The 20,868-nt window shown below is 40.5% G+C and overlaps 2 protein-coding genes across 2 annotated transcripts; both read right to left on the bottom strand.

Annotated features, from left to right (window-relative positions):
- Positions 1-6,396: 6,396 nt before the first annotated feature.
- On the bottom strand, positions 6,397-8,345 carry LOC133868061 (berberine bridge enzyme-like 21). Its single transcript, XM_062304863.1, has one exon. It carries the CDS (start codon positions 8,224-8,226, stop codon positions 6,631-6,633), a length of 1,596 nt encoding a protein of 531 aa, XP_062160847.1. The 5' UTR covers positions 8,227-8,345; the 3' UTR covers positions 6,397-6,630.
- A 9,658-nt stretch (positions 8,346-18,003) lies between these two features.
- Positions 18,004-20,098, bottom strand: LOC133868508 (berberine bridge enzyme-like 8). Its single transcript, XM_062305419.1, has one exon. It carries the CDS (start codon positions 19,851-19,853, stop codon positions 18,165-18,167), a length of 1,689 nt encoding a protein of 562 aa, XP_062161403.1. The 5' UTR covers positions 19,854-20,098; the 3' UTR covers positions 18,004-18,164.
- Positions 20,099-20,868: the final 770 nt, after the last annotated feature.

Below are 20,868 nucleotides of genomic sequence, written 5' to 3'. Positions count from 1 at the left end.
GAAATACCTGCAGGTTCACCGAGACACACTGGTACGTGTTTTGCTTCCTCGGATGATCTTTGGGTCGCCCATCACCAAAATTTTCCAAAGTCCTGGGTTCGATCTCGAGGATGAAAAGAATGGAAGGAGATGTGGACACCGAGGCCCATTACAGGTTCTTAAAGTTTTTGCTTTTCAAAAAACTGGATCACGCCCAATGATCGGTACTGTGGCTGGGTTCCTCTGTTTAGTGTTGTTCCAGATGTTTTTAAAAGGTTCTTCGGTACCAAAGGGAATTGAAAAGGATGTGGAACAGAATTAGGGTGACGTCAAGCTTTTGAAAGAGGTGCCAGAAAAGTTGAAAACGCTGTTGTAGCCACAGTCATTGGATCCGTTCAGTGCAAATCCACGATACTTCGGGTTTCACCCACTGAGACGTTGGAGCCCCAAACGATCTAGAGATTTTCAGTCAAGGACGACGTTGCTGGTGATGAAGGATCCGAGCGGTTCGGCCTTGACTCGGTCAGAAGAAAGAAGAGAGATTTTGGCTAATTTCAAAGCGAAGTTCAGTTGTCTGTGGACCTCACATAAGCTACTTAATGAGATTCCCCAACCAGACATGGTTTTATTGAAATATATTGCTTACGGATTATTCTTCAAAAGGGCTTAATTAATGAAGGAAACCCTTGGGATTTCCAGACAGATTCTCGTGATGGGTTTGAAGCCCAATTTTTTAGGTGTAGGCTATGTCAACAATATAGTTGGCACGGCCTCAGCAGTGGGTATGATCTATTTGACCACCGAGCCTGAAAACCTGTATGCCAAATATGGATTTACTAAGACTGCAAGCAAGACTCTTAGTACCGATCTGGTTGTTTGAGGCGAGATTTGCTAGTTCGGTCATTCTCTTATTCAAAAGCCGGTTAATCCAATCCTATTTATGATGTTCTCTGTGTTCAATATCTGAATTCTAGAAATGTCAAAAAAGAAAAAAGAAAAAAGAAAAAAGAGAGGAATATGAGGAAAGTTAGATCCGAGGTGTTTTATTGAGGCTGAAAGTTAAATCCGAGGTGATTTATTGAGGCTGAAAGTTAGATCCGAGGTGTTTTATTGAGGCTGAAAGTTAAATCCGAGGTGATTTATTGAGGCTGAAAGTTAAATCCGAGGTGTTTTATTGAGGCTGAAAGTTAAATCCGAGGTGATTTATTGAGGCTGAAAGTTAGATCCGAGGTGTTTTATTGAGGCTGAAAGTTAGATCCGAAGTGATTTATTGAGGCTGAAAGTTAGATCCGAGGTGTTTTATTGAGGCTGAAAGTTAGATCCGAGGTGTTTTATTGAGGCTGAAAGTTAAATCCGAGGTGATTTATTGAGGCTGAAAGTTAGATTCGAGGTGTTTTACCGAGGCGAAAAGTTAGATCCGAGGTGATATACCGAGAAGAAAGTATAATCCGAGAAGTTTGATCCGAGGGTACTCTACCGAGGCAAAAATTTAGATCCGAGGTTATATACCGAGAAGAAAGTATAATCCGAGAAGTTTGATCCGAGGGTATTCTACCGAGGCGAAAAGTATGTACCGAGATAACACATACCGAGAGTATTATTCCGAGGGTACTATCCCGAGGAAACTATGCCCGAGCTCCTAGTTCCAAATAGCACACTTTGAGGACCCCTCCAAATTTGCCATCCTCTGAAGTGCACAGTCACATGCCGAGGGACCGATCCGAACCGGAGGTCCAGCTTGAGGAACTCTCCCAAAAAGCCCCATATCGAGTGGCGTGCAAGATAAGGAACTCCAAGTAAGACGGTTCATCTTCATTGAATTCACCAGATAAGTTCATACTCTTCTTTTACAACTATGATTTATGGATAAATGTTGGTTTTTACCAACCAGGAAAAAATATATATATGCATGCACTTGTACACTGTGCCGAAATGTATATATATTTTGATAAAATAGACTCATATGTTGAGGCTTCACTCCTGTCGTGAGTGAAAGGATCACAAAATCATCCCGACGGATGAAAAGAATATATGGTGCTACTGTGCATTCTGCTATTTTGTTTTAGTATATGCAGTGCTTCGTTAACCCTTTTTGCAGAAAAGATACGGGGAGACAACCCCTACAACAAATTAAACAAAGAAAGTCTCTCGGTCAGTCAACACCGAGAGCAGGAAAAGTCTCTCGGTCAGTCAACACCGAGAGCAGGAAAAGTCTCTCGGTCAGTCAACACCGAGAGCAGGAAAAGTCTCTCGGTCATTCAACACCGAGAGCAGGAAAAGTCTCTCGGTCAGTCAACACCGAGAGCAGGAAAAGTCTCTCGGTCATTCAACACCGAGAGCAGGAAAAGTCTCTCGGTCAGTCAACATCGAGAGCAGGAAAAGTCTCTCGGTCACTCAACACCGAGAGCAGGAAAAGTCTCTCGGTCACTCAACACCGAGAGCAGGAAAAGTCTCTCGGTTTGTTAACACCGAGAGCAGGAAAAGTCTCTCGGTCACTCAACACCGAGAGCAGGAAAAGTCTCTCGGTCATTCAACACCGAGAGCAGGAAAAGTCTCTCGGTCATTCAACACCGAGAGCAGGAAAAGTCTCTCGGTTTGTCAACACCGAGAGCAGGAAAAGTCTCTCGGTCATTCAACACCGAGAGCAGGAAAAGTCTCTCGGTTTGTCAACACCGAGAGCAGAAAAAGAAAAAGCCTCTCGGTTAGTCCAACACCGAGAGCAAGAAAAACCTAACGGTTAGTCCAACAAAGGATACAACGGCAGGATTGCAGGTTTTCGGAAGGACAAGAACATCCAAGATAGAATTGGCCCGAGTCCTTTCCTCAAACAACCCGAAATGGTTATGGAAAGGACACCAAGACAAGAAAACCTCTCGGTTGGAGGTCTCCAGACGTTAAAAGATTGGAGCGTTCGGAGATAAAGAAATTAAAAGGGTACAAAGATTTCCGAAAAGAAAGGTAAAGCTCAGCGACCTGACTACCCACCTCGAACGACTTAACCTGCTGTCGCAGACTAAAGTTATGGGGGGTAGCTCATTAAGACAAACATGAAGGTAAAGGTTTAGAAAGACAGAGTTTCAGGAATGAAAAGCTTCAGGAAGGTATGAGGATAAAACCTCTTTAAAAAATCATCAATTCAAGTATTTACAGGTTGAAGCCCTGAGACTCACTCCGAACTCCGAGATCTCTTTTACACCATCGTCCAGGATACTAAGAGGACTTGACTATCCGCCTCGAACGACTTAGCCCGCGGTCGCGGACTAAAGTTATGGGGGGTAGCTCAACAAAGTTAAAGCTTCTACAAAGGCAAAATCACCGAAGCTACACCAAACTCTCAAATTAAGATCTCTCAGGAGCAACTCGAACAAAGATACGGGGAGACAACCCCTATAACAAACCATACGGGGATATCACCTCTACAAAAAATAACCAAGTAAGTTCATCGCTTCTAAAAGATTTTTTCATATCCTCCTCGGAGTTAACTTACGCAAACCGATTGTTTGTTCAAGTTATTAGAGGATAAGTGAGAATTGATTTGTCATGGAAAGTTTTTCCATAACAAAGAATTCAAACATTACAAAGTTCGAAAATAAAGATATTCACAGGTGAGACCAAGCTAGATGGTATTCAGATTAGAAGATTCAGTACGCCAAGCACAAAACCTCGGGCCACCAGAAGCCCCTAGTCGTTATAAGTCTCGGACAACCAAAGCCTCAGTGCTAGTCTGGGCCTCCGAAGCCCCCAAGAGAGATTTTTGTGGAAGCGGTCTACGAAGCGCTACCAATGAAGAAGCTTCGGGTATGTTAAGCCTTTTCTTCAACGGTTTACCATTTTTGTCAGACAGAACCTTGATCTCAGGAAAGTCGTACGCAAAGTGTTATCTCAGAGTGGCATTTCACCACAATCTTGGTGAAATCAACTACATTAGTCCGACCCATCTCCTACCGAGAGTAGAAGATCATCTTCACAACTTTGGCCTGACCGACAATATTATGTGGAGGCATTTATGAAGAAGATATCTATGAGAAGTTGCTATTAGTACTATGACAGATTACAAGTTGGATCCACTCAACCCGATCCAAGGAGGAGATAAACATTTAGCAACTACTTTAGGGAAATCAGGTATTAGTTATCCCTGGTAGAATTGGGATAGGACTTATGGTCCAATCAGATAAGAAGAATGATCAGATCAGAAGTCTAAGAAGATATCAGATTAGAAGTCTAATAAAGGGTCAGAGTCCAATTAGAACTTTGACAGCAGTTCTAGATCGACAAGGAGCAGGAATTCTAATCCTTCCAGAGATTCGAGGCATTATTCGTCATAATTACTTTGAAAGAGGCGGCAATTGTCAGATACAGATTATGGAAGATCCAGATTCAGAAACTGAGGTATTTAATTCTCTTACATTCTAAATTCAAATAAGAGAATTAGGGGGGTAACTGTTGGAGAAATAATTAGCTCCAAAGACATGTGGGCCAAGCCCATCGGGTCGGCCCAGCAAGATTAGACCCAATTTATAAGACCATTCGTTATTTCCAAAAAGACGTATATCCCGAGTATATCAAGATAGACTTCTATCCCATCAAATATGGGATAAGGTACCTAATAGAATGACATTAGCTAAAGAGAGTGTCATATCCAGTTTGGACTCTACTACCCAATTTGAATTCTATGAAGATAAGACTCAAGACTATGTGATCTAGGACTCAGACTCCTAATTAGAAAGATAAAATTAAAGACTATGTGATCTAGGACTCATACTCCTAATCAGATTATGCTCCAAGTATTTTAGCAGTTTTATAACTGTGAGCCTATAAATAAGACTACTACGCCAGGTATTAAAAAGCAGATTCTCTGAACTCTTGAGATTACTGATATTTTCCAGAAAATAAGTTTGAACTGACTTAGGCATCGGAGTGGGGGTCCGGTCGGCACCCCCGACGAGCCGTTTGTTATTTTGCAGATTACGAGGAGAACGAACATCGAGGAAGGCAACAAATCACAAGGCGACACGTCACCGTACCGGAAACTGTACCAACAGTTTGATTCATGACAGGTCGGCGCTCAAGGACATCCTGTGTTCAATACCGACCCGCGTCACATGGAGCCCAATCTGAACATGTTCTCTCTGGGTTCGTTTTGGGAGGGGCTGATGGAAGAGGGAAGTAGGTGTGTGTCTTCCATGTTGCTGCTGTCCCGGAGGTTTAGAAGTGGAGTCGCTCTTTCACCATTGTCTCGGGTGTCTGGGTCACTGAGGTGGTCTCGGGTTCGGATCAAACTTTGTCTATGGTGCCCGGTTCCAGATCTGGTTCAGGCTTCGGCGGGTCACAGCTAGAGCTTGGTTCCAGATCTGGTTCAGGCTTCGGCGGGTCACAGCTAGAGCTCGGTTCCAAAATGCTGTCAGGTTGCTGGTCCATTTGAGTTGGGTCTGGACTTTACAGTCCAGAAAGAAGGGGCCCGAATATCTTCTTGTTGATGTAGCCACTTTTTCTAACCTTGTTTTTTTATCTTGCGCATCCGCAGTGAAGAGTTTTGATTTTGTGTCGGTGGACGCAGATTGGGGGTCTTCATGAAGGAAACCATCGGCCGGTTTCAGCCATGAATTGTCGTGAAGTCATCATTGTGAATTTTGTACTTTTTTGTTGTTTCAAAAATAAGCTGAATCCATCATCACCGAGCAATTAGGTTCCGATCCGTGATTTCAAACTTGACTTGATCGCGCAGTCACCGTTGCGGATTTATTTTTTCGTAAGAACGATTCATCGTTCCCACAGACGGCGCCAAACTGTTGGTACAGTTTCCGGTACGGTGACGTGTCGCCTTGTGATTTGTTGCCTTCCTCGATGTTCGTTCTCCTCGTAATCTGCAAAATAACAAACGGCTCGTCGGGGGTGCCGACCGGACCCCCACTCCGATGCCTAAGTCAGTTCAAACTTATTTTCTGGAAAATATCAGTAATCTCAAGAGTTCAGAGAATCTGCTTTTTAATACCTGGCGTAGTAGTCTTATTTATAGGCTCACAGTTATAAAACTGCTAAAATACTTGGAGCATAATCTGATTAGGAGTATGAGTCCTAGATCACATAGTCTTTAATTTTATCTTTCTAATTAGGAGTCTGAGTCCTAGATCACATAGTCTTGAGTCTTATCTTCATAGAATTCAAATTGGGTAGTAGAGTCCAAACTGGATATGACACTCTCTTTAGCTAATGTCATTCTATTAGGTACCTTATCCCATATTTGATGGGATAGAAGTCTATCTTGATATACTCGGGATATACGTCTTTTTGGAAATAACGAATGGTCTTATAAATTGGGTCTAATCTTGCTGGGCCGACCCGATGGGCTTGGCCCACATGTCTTTGGAGCTAATTATTTCTCCAACAAAAATGAATAGTTATAACCATTCATAAATGTAGTAAAAGTTGAATGATTGTATAGTTGTTATAAATATCAATACAATGATTCCACAATACTTATTGGAGGACTCAAATCTTACACATATTACAGCAATCTGAATTGAGCTAAAATAGACAAAACAACAGTAAACTTGATCTGAATTTATGCTAATAAGACCAACAATACAGCAATCTCCTAATCCAAAAATAAAATATATAAAAATACAGCAGTCTGTTTAAGGATTGAATTCCCTACGCCTTACTTGGAAGAGTTGGGATGCTCTGCTCATTCCTGAAGAAATTCTGTGGATCAACCGCAGTCTTAACCTTCACCAACCTATCATAGTTGTCGTTGAAGTACTTGACCCCATAAACCTCTCCTTCTTCCAAGCTATTCTTGCCAAAGTGATTGACACCAATGTCAAGATCCCTGTAGTTCAGAAATGCACTTCTTGGGTTCTTCGACACAAATGGAGTCATGTAACTGTAAAGCCTCCTTATCTGAGTTGTGTAGTTCTTGTCTGCCTCCATTCCTTCCACTTCCCAATTCACCGAGTACTGGATCTTGAACAAATTTCCTGCGCGGTGTGGAAATGGCGTTGCAGAAGCCGGGATTTCACTCATTTTTCCGCCGTAGGGATTGAAAACCAGTCCTGTTTTCCCGATCTCGATCATCTTCTTCCACAGCCATTCCAACCCATCTTTGGAAATCGGGGTCTGCACGTAATCCGATTTCCTCTTCAGGAAATTCGCCGAGTCAAGATTTCTGTCGAGCAGGACATCGGGGGACGTGCCTATGTCGTAGTTTGCCCACCAGACAACAGAATCAATCCATCTCATTTCCGTCACGTTTTCCTTCTTCAAACCCAATTCAGGAAACTCCTTATCCAACAATGAGATCAGTTGCTCGGCGTTTCCGAGAAACATTGCAACAATTGAGGCTCTGATAGTCTTCTCCCCCTTCTTCACTTTGGAGCTCACTGGTTGTATCAGCATCCTCATGAAAAGGTTCTCGTCTGTGTTGGGAGCAACCTGCTGCCACTTGTAAACAATGTCGGTCGCATTCTGTTCCAAGGTCCTTTCAACCCGGAAAATTGTTACCGTTTCCGGAACCGGAACCAACCGAATTTTGTACGAAAGTATTACTCCAAAGCTTCCTCCTCCTCCTCCCCTAATCGCCCAAAACAGATCTTCTCCCATTGAAGCCTTGTCATGAATTTTACCGTCAGCGGTTACTATCTTCGCGTCGGTAACATGATCCACTGAAAGCCCATGTTTACGCAGAATGTTACCGTACCCTCCACCGCTCAAGTGCCCTCCGACGCCGACGGTGGGGCAAATCCCCGCCGGGAAGCCGAGTTCTGAGCTCTTCTCCCAAATTCTATAATAAAGTTCTCCGAGTGTGGCGCCGGATTCAACCCAAGCACTCTGTTCCTCAATGTCGACAGTGATGGACCGGAGATTGAACATATCTAGAATGATAAACGGCTCATCGGAGATGTAGGAGATCCCTTCGTAGTCGTGGCCGCCGCTTCTGATTTTGAGTTGCGTGCCGATGGCCTTGGAGCAGATCACGGCGGCCTGCACATGGGATTCTTGCGTTGGGGTTACAATGATGAGTGGTTTTTGTGTGGAGGAGGTGTTGAAGCGGGAGTTTCTGATGTAGGCTCGCAGCACAGATGTGAAGGAAGCGTTGCCTTGGGCATAGACGATTTTGGACACTTGATCCGGTTGCCCTGTTTGCTTAGATAGGCATTGGACAAAGGTATCATAGACTGAATCTGAGGCTGCCGATGACCCAGATGTATGAAGAAGAGGAAGAAGAAGAAGAAGAATCAATGGAACCATTTTATGCAAATAGAAGATAACTCAAAAGAGTGAGAGTTTGTCTCAAGTTTGAGATTTCATGCTTTGTATAATTGTATTTGTAGACTTTATAGACAGACAGGGGTTTGGGTCTGGTGTGCTACAAAGACTAGTAGGGAGAATGCCGTGTTTTGACCGGAAAATTCAATGGATTTTGAGGTGGAAAAAGAAAAGTAAGGGGAGTTGGCATACAGAATTGTTTTCTCATTAATTTAGTTTGGAAAATATTGAGCGTTGCCGTCCATAGTATACCATTTGTCAACAAGTTTACTCGTCTGATTAAATAGATAGCGTTGTAGTTGATTTATATAATTTTATTTATATATATGTTTTGATACAACTCAAATTCGACACCAAATATAAGGACAAGTAATTTTTGACATAATTTACTAATTCGACACGAACTTAGTACAAAATTAGAAGATTAAAGTTTAAAAATTTAACTCGTTTAATTAAATAAGTCGGATTAAAATGACATATATAATTTTACACCCATACATCAACATGGTCCGAACTCGATTCACTAATATAAATTATCACCCCTATCTTGAAGGGAATTTGTTAAAAAATTACAATTTGACAATTTAGAAAAATATGTATATTCCAATAATAGGCAAGAGATTTAATTAAGAGTAAATAAGGAGTGAATTATCCAAAATAAAATGATTTGGTTAGGATTAAATTCAAATCTAATCTAATTAATAATACTCTAACATATTACTGAACTTTTAAAAATTACATTTTTAAATGGTACATCCTAAAATTAAACATTTTAAAATGACGTACACAAACATATTCAACAAAATACGTATGACGTTGACGCTGTTGGATCCCCAGAGCGGCAGAGCCACTTGAGTGATTGGAATGGTCGTACAACGTTTGGGTAAGTTTTTGATCTCACCCTATCGGATCCAGGACAACCACGACCGTTAATCCAGGCCCAACATTGGGAACTGCTTCCAGAACGTGCGACTTTTTGGTCAGTGCATGCCATTATTTTCTGTATTTAATTTGGGTGTTTGATTTTTTGGTATTATTCAATGAGGAAAAGTAAAGGCAATGGCCATATTTCCGTGGGTTCCGATAATCTCTTTACAGATTCATGAACCAACAAATTTGATAAAATTGGTACTCATGTATGGAGGATTTATACAGCTTTACCTTCTCTGGTGGCGTTATCACACTCGTGTCTTTGACGTTCTAATTATTATCTAAATGTGTTTGATATATAGAGTTGAATTAGTCTTCGATTTCAAAATGAGGAAAAAAAAAAAAAAAAAGAAAAAAAAAAAAAAAAGAAAAAAAAAAAGGGAGGATTTTTGGACAATTAGGGTAATTCTTATGCAGACCAGTCGAACGGTTTGTATTGGTTAAGATGAACTATTGATTGAGCGTTTCATGAACCATTCCAATTGTACACCTCAACAAAACATTCAAACGTTACTTTAAATGTTCAAACTGTGACAGTTTGCTTGCGAATGAAATTACGCCATTTCAACATGGAGTCGTGGGGGAAGGACACTATAAGAGTGTAGGTTGAACCCTAGATCCTATTTTGTCACCTTCTAGCCACCAAACCCTAAGAGAGAGGGAGAGAGAGAAAAGAAAAAATGAGAGGCTTTGGAGGATTTTGGATACCCATCTTCAAGGGAGGTAAACCCTACACTTTAAACTTAGTTTATTTTGCAATTTAGACCTTGTTTAGTTTCTTATTAGTGTTTATTTTCGTATGTGTGGGTGAGGTTGGCACCGCTAGTTGTGTTGATCAGCCGAGGTTGGACTCGACCGGACAACTAGCAATGACTGGCTATTGTACATTGCCGAGGGATCGACGTTATATCGTATGTCCCACGGGACGCACACATCTCACTATAAGAGGATTATAGGTAGGGATAGACCATAAGATTCCATTCACCTACATATTACACTTAAATTGTACGATACATCTTTAGGATTCTATTACAGTGTTACAATAAAACTAATAAATAAAAATAATTATTCAATTCCAAATTCTTCTTTTCCCAATAATAGTTATTTCTTATTTCAATGAAATAGTCATTTAGCGTATCAAGTTTATTGTGTTCAAATTTGAAGGTGAGATACTTCTAGCTTATCTTTTAAACCACCCAAGACAAGAAAAGCAAAAGTTGAGGGCCTCTTTGGTTAACTTCTCTAAAACCCTTTTCACTTTTCAAAATCTCAAATTTTTTCTCAAATACCAATTAACAAGACATTTTTCAAATGTAGCTCCTACCACTAACACATTTTTTCAAAACAAACTACAAATTTTTTTCTCAAAACTCAGAATACTTCTTAAAAAAAAGACCAAAAAATAAAAATAATAATAATAATTTTTTTTATTTTATTTTTTATTTTTTTATTTTTTTTTAAAATAGATATAAAAAAAAGTTTGGAAGCTAATACAATGGTGCTACCATGGGCCTCATGTGGCAACTTTGTCTGGTGGCTACCACATGGTGGCCGCTTGGGTCATCTTTGGCGGCAGTCGCTAGATCGCTGCTAAGGGCGAGTATGGGGCGAGGGAGGGGGGGAGATTTTCCCCCCTTTTTGGCCCCTCCCCGCCCCCCTGCGGGTGCCTTAAAGTGGACCCGTAAACCGCACAGAAAATGAAGAATCCTAGCGGTATGGGGTGATGCGGGGCGGGGCGAGTTTTCTCATAAACAAGCAAGAACCAAACAAATCAACGATTTTCTCCTGAACCAAACAAAACATTGAGAAATTTAAGCAACAGAGAAGCACCAACCTATGGTCCAGCGAGGAATGGAGGACGCAATCTCAATCAACCAGTCGGAACGGTGATGCCACGCCTGTCGCTCTCCATTATCGCCATTTCGCAAACCCTAGAAGAACTGAAGAAGAAGAAGAAGAAGAAGAAGAAGAAGAAGAAGAAGAAGAAGAAGAAGAAGAAGAATAAGTGGAGGAGCAAGTGAGAAAGACTAAGAGCCAGTGTCTGTAGAGAGATGGACGGAAAAGATGAGGAAAATGAAAGAAGATTCTAAAGAGAGACCGAGAGCCAACCTAAACGCACCGTATGCATGGCCTGTGGGAGTTGTTCTCAATATTTGTTCTTTACTTATTTATTTCCACCATTTCCTAAACGCACCATATCAATATGCAGCCTGATTTAATGATTTATCAAACGACCAAACGCACCGTTTGGAGTGGGTGAGTTGTTAACAGCTGTAGCCTGCCTGTAAAACACTTCGAAATGTATCTCAGGCTTCGTTTTTTTTTTTTTTTTTTTTTTTTTTTTTTTTTTTTTTTGAGAAAATGTATCTCAGCCTTTAGATTATCCATGTGGCTTCGTCTCTTTCTTTTCCTTTCAAAGTTTCATCTTTCAATGTGTTTCATCGTTTCAAACTTTCAGGTTTTGTCTCTTCTTTTCTTTTCATCTTGTTTTGATATCTTCGTAAATCTCAGCCTCTGTCCAGGCCTGTCCTCCTCAGAGCCAAAGAATCCAAAGCTAATATTACTAATGAAGATGAAGAAAGGGTGACTCGTGAGGAACAGCCGGAGTCATCGGATAGAGGCGTTAGGATTTTTTATTTTTAGGTGTTTTAGGTTGATGCAGTGCAATGCGTGGTGGTGCCGGGATCCGGTGTTGAAAAAATGCTAAACCCGTGCCCCGCCCCTCCCCGCACGGTTTGGCAAAAATCTAAACCGTGCCTGCAAATATCAACGTAAAAACCGATAGGTTCATGCGAGTCGGTGCGATTTTGTGCGGTTTTTGCTCGGTCCTAATCGCTGCCTCAGTAGCAGCATCTTTTTTACATAATTGTTTTCAAAATCATTTAGTAATTTTTTGTTTCAAAACTATACTCCAAAATTTTAGAAAAAACCCTACATACAATTCATTTAATAAATATGGCCTTCCAAATTATTTCTCAATTTTTCCACTTTTTCAAAGTCAAAATCTAAAACACTTTTTTAAATTTGACCAAAACGGCCCTAGGGTGTTTTCTTCTGATAAGGTTGTTGGTATAGAGGTCGAAAGGATTTCCATTGAAAAAAAAACTTGTGAAAACATAAATAAGTGTTTGAAACTTGAATTGCGTTTCAATTTGAAAAACTGTGTCCGAAAAAAAAAAAGAAAAAGAAAAACTGTGTGCCGCAATCATCGAACAAATGAGTGACTAGTAAGTCAACATTTTAATCGATATGCTAAATCACGTGTGATTATTTAACGATAAATGCTATTCTTATACCTTTTATATATTTTTTTATAAATTTTTATCTAATCAACTTTTAAATTTATCATTAAATTTGTAAAATTTAATGTGACTCAAATAAATTTAAAGATCAATTTAAAAATAAGGTAAATATATAATAAATTCATGAGTAAACGCGTGATTTGAATTCCTTCAGTATTTTTGTTTAAAATAATATTTTTATTATTTTATTAAAAATTCAAAAATTTAAAAATATAACATGAAAAAAAGTAGTAAAAAAAAAAAAGTCTCCTTCAATCTTATCTTCTTCTTCAACCTTCTGCAACCACTGAATCAGACGCATGGCAGCAATCTTTCTATCTTCTTCTTCAACCCTCTCTCTCCAACAGCATATGAATCTAACAAAGCAAAGAAAGACAGAACTAAAAGAAAAATAAAGTGATATTTTGCCGAAATATGAACCCATCAAAATTAGGGACATCCTGCCTTAACCCTCTTCTTCCCAAAACCATATTCACCAATCAACTCATCCATGATCAGCACAGTTGAGCACACACCCACTCGACTACAACCTTCCGCCAAAATCTAAACAATGGCCGCCATAACGTAAAATCCAGCCTCATCGTCCCCTCTCCTGCATCTCAAACTAAAAAGAAAATGTCGAACCTTCAATCTCAGTCTTCTTCTTCCACCTCTTACATCCCTCCCCACCATGGACGGGGCTGGCTCCATGGGCTTTTTGTTTTTCTTTCTTTTCTTTTCTTTTTTGAATTTTTTTTAGGTTTTATTTTCAAGATTTTAATTTATAGTAAAATAACAAAAATATTATTTAAAGTAAAAATACTGACGTAGCATTAACGGTTTACGATATATTTGACCGGCAAAGTGACCGTAAAGATTTATTGCGAATAATCAAAAATTTAGGCATTTAATTTTTAAACAAACTGAATTCAAATCGTGTACTTATGAGTTTATCGTACATTTACACTTAAAAATAAGATGTATAAAAAAATATAAAAATAGATAAGATATTTAAACACACTTTACATACAAACTCACATTTAATGTGAGACTCATGACATATACATAAATCTTAAGCCAAATATAAATATGTACAAAATGAGTTGAAATAACACGTCTCCTACAAATATCATCATTCTCTGTTTGAATGAGCATCAAGCGTTTACATGTAAATATGCACGTCAAGATATGAGGCTTGTGTGGACGACTCGGGCAGATATTGTGACCCGGTCAAGATGCTCGAATCTGTGGAGTCTGGACGACTGACGTGTTCACGTGCCTGCGTTGGATTTACAAATAAGGATCATTATTGAAGTTCTTTTATATTATTTTATTATATTTCTTTTGGCGCATCCAATTACTTTTCTTTACGAATTTCATTATCCACTGTAATTACAAGTTGACGTCACAGCTGACCAACCACGTCATAAGAAAATGATTTACAGAGGAGTAATGTTTTGGTGAGAGTTGTTTTATTTTATTTTATTTTTTTGTTTGTTTGTTTTTTTTTTTTTTTTTTTTTAAACAAATAGCATGTGCTATTATAAGATCTGCAAATTATATCATGAGAAAGAGGGATAGGACCCCTCTAAACTCTAAGCCAGAAGAATCTGACTTAAAAATAGCTGTCTGAGCAGAAACATCAAATCTTACCAGAATTACATTTGAGCCTCTCTTACATTAACGCTCACTCTCAAATAAAAGAGGGCCGATATAGCATCAAGCCAACAAAAATTCCAATAAAACATGAGTAATACACAGGCAGACTGTACAGGAGAAACAAGAGAATACATAAACAAACAAACAGAAACACAAAAATCAGGTAGCTGGCAGAAGAGGCAGGGGTGGATTCTGCCGGAGACGGCGGCGCGTGGGAGCACGCGCCGTCACCGGTGCCACCCAGCCAAAGATCAACCACCATTAACCACAGCCCCACCGCGCATGTTCAGAAAAAAGCGGAGCGCGGCTGTCACGCGCGTCAAAGAACAAAGAGCTCTCTGGCGCATGCAGACCACGCGCCGGACTCTGACAACCGGCATGAACCGCGCTTCCGTCGGCAGGAGCGGACGACCGTGGGGAACTTGGCTGAGGGGCGCGTGTCTTGAGAAAAGTAATGGGGTTGAGTAGATCTGGCTCCGAAAAGACGATGAAAACAAATGAAAGAAAAGGCCAAAACCACCGTTGAGTGACACGATTGGCCTCCACTTCCCCAAGCTGGACCACTTGATTTCAGCTTTCCTGCTTGAGACGAACAGAAAGAAAAGAAAAGCAAAGCAAAAAACGAAAACAAGTCACCATAGCCTCGAAAGGCTAGGGGAAAACACAGCCGCCACCGGATCTACCGGGGGGAACAACAACTTCACAGCCCAAATGGCCAGAAGAAAACAAGCCTCCACCGAGAAACTCAGGGAGGAGAACAAAAACACTTTAGTCCACAAGGACTAAGGGACACGCATGAGCCGGGGGGGAGGGAGATGTCTCCCTCCCCCCCCCCCCCCCCCCCCGGGCAGACAGCCGGCTCCTTTAGGGGACCCTCTCTCTTGCGACAAGCGGAAGAACCAACCAACCCACCCTTTCCGCTTTTCTCTCTCTTTTTTTTTTTTTTTTTTTTTGTTTGTTAACGTGCGTTTTATTGAAAATAAGTAATGTTTGTTTGTCTTTTGAATAATGGATATCTTGGATTTGACTGTCTCATAGTGATTTTTCTCTTAATTAAGTTTTCATTTCGTCAACAAAATATCTGTCTCTGAAATTTTTACATTTTGATATTTTGTTACACAATATTGCATACACTTGGTTAAATAGAAGTCTTCTTTATTTTTCACTTTCTCAGTATTAATCTATCTCTGAATTTGAAGTTCAAAGATTTGTACAAGTTTTATTTATTTTCAAAATTGATTATTGCCTTATTATTCTGTTCAGTAGCAATAGTTTCTATACCTTCCATTATAATATTTTATTCTTTAATATTCTGTTAATTCTGGTATCCCTGGATCTTTTATGGTATTATATATATATATATATATATATATATATATATATATATAAAGCCTTCACGTATAGGGTTTTTTTTTTTTTCTCTTTAATAAAAAAAAAAAAAAAGGCCTTGAATGGTAATTTACTTGTTTTACCGTCTACGTTTAAATAATGGATTTGGCTTGTCTCCCGTTATTTTCTAATTCTTATAGATTATTTGAAGAATAAAAGATTTCAAGTTATTTAATAATTAGAGGCAAGCGAAATCCACAAATAATTATATCTTATCTCTTTCAAGAAAGAGATCTGACATTCATTCCTACAAAGAAAAAAGAAAAAGAAAAAGAAAAAGAGATATGATATTCGAATCCATGGTAAGAATGACTAACATTTATAGGTCCGGAATTCTTGTAAACAAAACAAATAGAGGGCTGCTATACACACATTTTATTTTATTTTATTTATTTTTAAATACAAACGGAAATCAAACACAAGCGGCACTAAAAAAGATGAAAGCGATTCCTTTCCAAAACAGATAGGAAATGATCGAAAGTGATAGGTCGAATTCGGAATGCAGCTAGATGAGAATCTAGTTGTGGCCCAGTTTGCCACATGATGGGCACAGAAGTTTGCACTTCGGTTAACGTGACTAGTTGACCAGCTAGTTGTTGTGGGAATATCAGAAAAAATATGGGAAATAATAGAGGAAATTCTCCAATCTTGTGTGAGATTTGGATTCTGAAGAGACAGCGTAACAACCAGAGAGTCACCTTCCAAGATGAAATGCTGAAGCTTTAAAGATAAAGCCAACTGCCAAGCAAGAAAAGCTGCTGTGGCTTCGCCAAAAACTGGAGAACAAGGAGGGCTAATAACAGTAGAACAACCAATAATGGTTCCTTGAGAATTCCTACAAACAGCTGCTTGAGCAGAAAATTTCAGAAAAATCGTTGTATCATAATTAATTTTGTAGAAGGGAGAAATGGCCTTTGCCAAACCGCAATCTTTGGCACAAGCTTATTGGTCCATGCAGAATGATGATGCTTCACAATACAGTTAATAGTGGATGATATAACAAGAGCATTTCTCTCACAACTTGACGTGGCATGCCACGTTAGATTTTTTATTTTTATTTTTATTTTATTATTATTATTTTTTCCCCCGTTTTCCACCCACGAACTGCCCAACCCGAGGCCGGAATCCGGCCGGGAAAGTGCCAGATCCCGGCCAGCCGGCCAGGATCCGGCCATTCTGGCCGGGAAAGGGCCGGATTCAGCCTTTCTCCGGCCAGCCGATCGGGATCCGGCCGTTCTGGACGAGGAAAGGACAGCCGGCTCTCCAAATCCCGAGATGCAGTTGCCGGCGATCTTTGGGGTCTGGATCTCGTCGTCTCGGTTGCGCCGGCGTCGTTCCGGTTGTATCTACCTCGGTGAGGCCCTTCGTCGGTGGGTGCGTTTTCGATCCGGGCGTGCTGAGTTTTCCGATGACTCTGGTGATGAGATCGGCCGGGTCCAGCGGCGCGGAGGGTCCACGTGGAACGACGGTCGGATTCAGGCGGCGCGGAGGGTCTGGCGCGGGGTTCTTCTCCACGCACGGATCCGACCCAGAACTCGGGTGTGCGTGATCTGGGGTGCCGGATGGGTGTTGCCGGCGTGGTCCGTGGTGGACAGTGACGGCTTGTTCCGGGGTGGGCGGCGCCTGTGTGGGTCGCCGGGGTAGGCGGCGCTGGGATGGTTCAGGGTGGGTGGCGCCGGGGTGGGTGGTTTTGGTTTTGGATCGAAGAAGAATGAGTGAGAAGAAGAAGAACCAGAGAGAGAGAGAAAGAGAGAGAGAGAGCGTTGGTTGGAAATTCCACATCAGGTTGTAAAAACTTGGTTGTAAGGATTTGGTAATAAGTCCAGCATTTTCCAAATAAAAATCATGGTACAATTCAGTTGAATTCAATTTCAAAAATCCAATTGATTAACAAGTTTATTCACACGTTTGAACAAAGCTTGACGTTTCAAAATTTAATTGAATTCCTTTTTTCTTTTCGAATAAGGTTGAGTTTTTAAATAATATAATTCAGTTATATATATATTTTCGTTTCAAATAGCCTGCTGAAATATATTTAGTATCATTCTTCTACACATTTATTGTCAATCTTTTTTTTTTTGAAAAATATATCATAAATCTCTGAATCAACGCGTGATTTGAAATCACTCCATCGCTTTTTAAAAATCAACTTTCACTCCAAAATATTTTTGTGAATTTGAAATGGGTTATTTCGTAAGTTTTCTGTCCAAATTTTGTTACATCCGTTACTGCAACATCACCTTAAAATAATAAATTTTTCTAGCCCATAGGAACTCATCCGCTTGTCTATTAGCTTCTATACCCAATCTAATTAAAGAAATATATGAAAAGAAACATTGAGATGCTTTACAGAAATTGAAAGGGGATGAACGAGCACTCCATTATATCCTTCATGACTCCATTGACCGCTCAAAGTTTACGTGGCGTGGTTTCTCTAAACCTTATGGCATTTGGTTCATACAAACTGATCTTTTAGTTGAAAGAACAATGAAACATCAACTTTGAAGAGGCTGAAATAATATGGTGATGTATAACATTACTGGTGGATGAATACATACATACTAACATTTTGCATCTTCAATAGAAGAAAAAAAAGAGAGAATAATAATAGAATATAAATTTTGCATCTTTGCCAGCACATATCCCTCAAGCCTGTAGCCTCTACTGCGACTTTACATATTTCCAGCACGCAAGAGACGGGATGCTTTGTTCATATCTAAACAAGTTATCCGGATCCACAGCCGTCTTCACTTGCACCAATCTATCAAAATTTCCCTTAAAATACTTAGTCCCCCAAGCACTAGCTTCTTCGTAGCTTGCATTACCGACGCCATTGCTGCCCAAATCAACGTCTCTGTAGTTCAGATATGAACCCCGCGGCGACTGCGACACATATGGTGTCAGATAATCATAAATCCGCCGTATGCGATCCAAGTTTTGGTTTGAAGCCTCCACGCCTTCCTCTTTCCATGTCACCGAGTATTGGATTTTGTATATGTTCCCTGCTCTGTGCGGGAATGGCGTTTCAGACTCCGATATCTCACTCATTTTTCCACCGTAAGGATTGAATGTTAGTGCCGGCTTTTTTAGTTCCATCATTTTCTTCCATATGCCTTCAAGACCCTTCTTTGGAATCGGCTTTTGGACATAGTCTGATTTCTTCTTCAACAACTTTTCCGATTGAGGTTGTCGGTCGAGCAAAACATCCAGCGAAGTTCCGTTTGGGTAATTCGACCAATAGAGCACCGATTCGATCCACATCATTTCGATGCAGTCCTGGCGCTGTAAACCCAATTCAGGGAAAGTTCGATCCATTAAAGCAATGAGATCTTTTGCAGTTCCAAGAAACAGAGCAACAAATTTTGCCTTAATTGTCTGATGGGGCTTTTTATTCACCGGTAGCACAACCACTCTGATAAAGAGATCTTCATGTATCTTGTCCGCAACGTATTGCCATTGATGAACAATGTCGGTAGCACCTTGTTCCAAGGTTTTTTCAAGTCTAAAAACCGTGACAATTTCTGGGACAGCAATTAACTTGATTTTCCAAGAAAGTACGACGCCAAAGCTAGCTCCACCGCCTCCTCTAATGGCCCAGAAAAGATCTTCCCCCATGGAATCTCTATCCAAAACCCTGCCGTTTACATCAACGACTCTCGCATCAATGATATTATCCACAGACAGACCATACTTTCTCATCATGTTACCGTACCCACCTCCGCTAAAATGGCCTCCGACACCAACTGTCGGACAAACGCCGGCCGGGAAGCCATGGATTTTGCTCTTCTCTGCTATTCTGTAGAAAAGCTCGCCGAGAGTTGCTCCAGACTCGACCCAAGCGCTTTCATCTTCTACGTTCACACTAATTGATCTTAAATTGAACATGTCGAGGATGATGAATGGGGCGGCCGACACATATGACAGGCCGTCGTAGTCGTGGCCGCCGCTACGGATCCTGATTTCAAGGCCGTGGATTTTGGAACAGATTATCGATGCTTGGATGTGAGACACGTGGGTGGGGGTTACTATGAACAAGGGTTTTGGGGTTGTCGGTGACGTGAATCTGAGGTTTCTTATGTACGACTGCAAGACAGTTGTGAAGGAAGAGTTGCTGGGAAAGTAGGTGACTGAAGAGATAGGCGGGGAGGGTTGAGAATGGGCAGAAAGACATTGAAGGAAGCTCTTTTGGGATGGATCTGAAGCTGCCATTGAAACGTGGAGCAGAAAGATTATGGAAATCGTTTGAATTGCTGACATCGGAGTCTTTTTTCTCGTCGGTTCGTTAATGAATAGAGGAAGGGACCTTATTAAAGGCAAATTAAAAAGACTAGGAAGTTTCTTCTGCATCATCCTATTGGGACCAAAGGTCCAACTGTCCAAGTGCTAGGAGAGGCCAAGCAAGCTTCCCGTACAATCTTGGGCTAACACAAGTACTGTAGGCTTTTTCTGTGGATTTCTATAAGGATTATGAATGGATTGTAAGGAGGAATGGATATGAAATGATTGTATTGAAATCTGAAATGGAATTGTTACGTGGCCAATTTCGAGGATTGAGTCAACCTCCGTCTACAAATACTAAGCTACATAATTACAACTAACAAGATGCAACTTTCTGAATGAATGCCCAAAGTGCAAAGGCCTGCATTTTATACAAAAGTAAAGCCCAACTGAAAATACAGCTGTCCAACCCACTTGGTTGTCCAGCCCATAATTCTCGCACAACCCGTTATTCACATGTGCTGCTGATCCCTTGCTAGCCCATAAGCTATCTGATCACCACGTGTCCCACTTGAAATTTGCAGCAGGTTCATTGAATAAGGGCTGTCTCCAACTACCGACTCCTCGAGCCTTACACGTCTTTGACTCCTCGAAAAACACACGTACGCCTCTACTCTTCCCCAAGTCTTCTCTTTCCAAGCTTTATTCTCTCTGCAACGTCTTCTTCATTTAATTGTGGCCAATGGATCATTTTTAAACTCCTAAAATCTCTTCCTTTGTTAGATCCTTTGACATGTATCAAATTCTCGAAAGGATTTCTTAATATCTGATTTCATCCCTGGCCGATAGAAATATTTTCTAGCTCTATGCATGGTTTTATCATAACCTGCATGACTCGCCACTGGACTAGCATGAACAAAGTTCAAAACTTTTTCCCTTAGAGTGATTCTTATGTATAGTCTTTGTTTGTATAATAGGACATCATCCCTTAAGGTAAACTCTGTATTCAATAAATCACTTTCTCGAAATATCTGAAGCGATTCTTGCATCTGAGGATCAGAAAGTTAGTTGTTCCACCTCTTCATTTCTTTTGGAAAGAGCCTATGCTACTTTATTATCTTGGCCCCTCTTGTATTCTACTAGGAAA

Source organism: Alnus glutinosa, chromosome 5, assembly GCF_958979055.1.
Source record: "Alnus glutinosa chromosome 5, dhAlnGlut1.1, whole genome shotgun sequence".
NCBI lineage: Eukaryota > Viridiplantae > Streptophyta > Magnoliopsida > Fagales > Betulaceae > Alnus > Alnus glutinosa.
The sequence above is the reverse complement of the archived record's forward strand: the minus strand, read 5'-3'. Positions and strand labels throughout refer to the sequence as shown.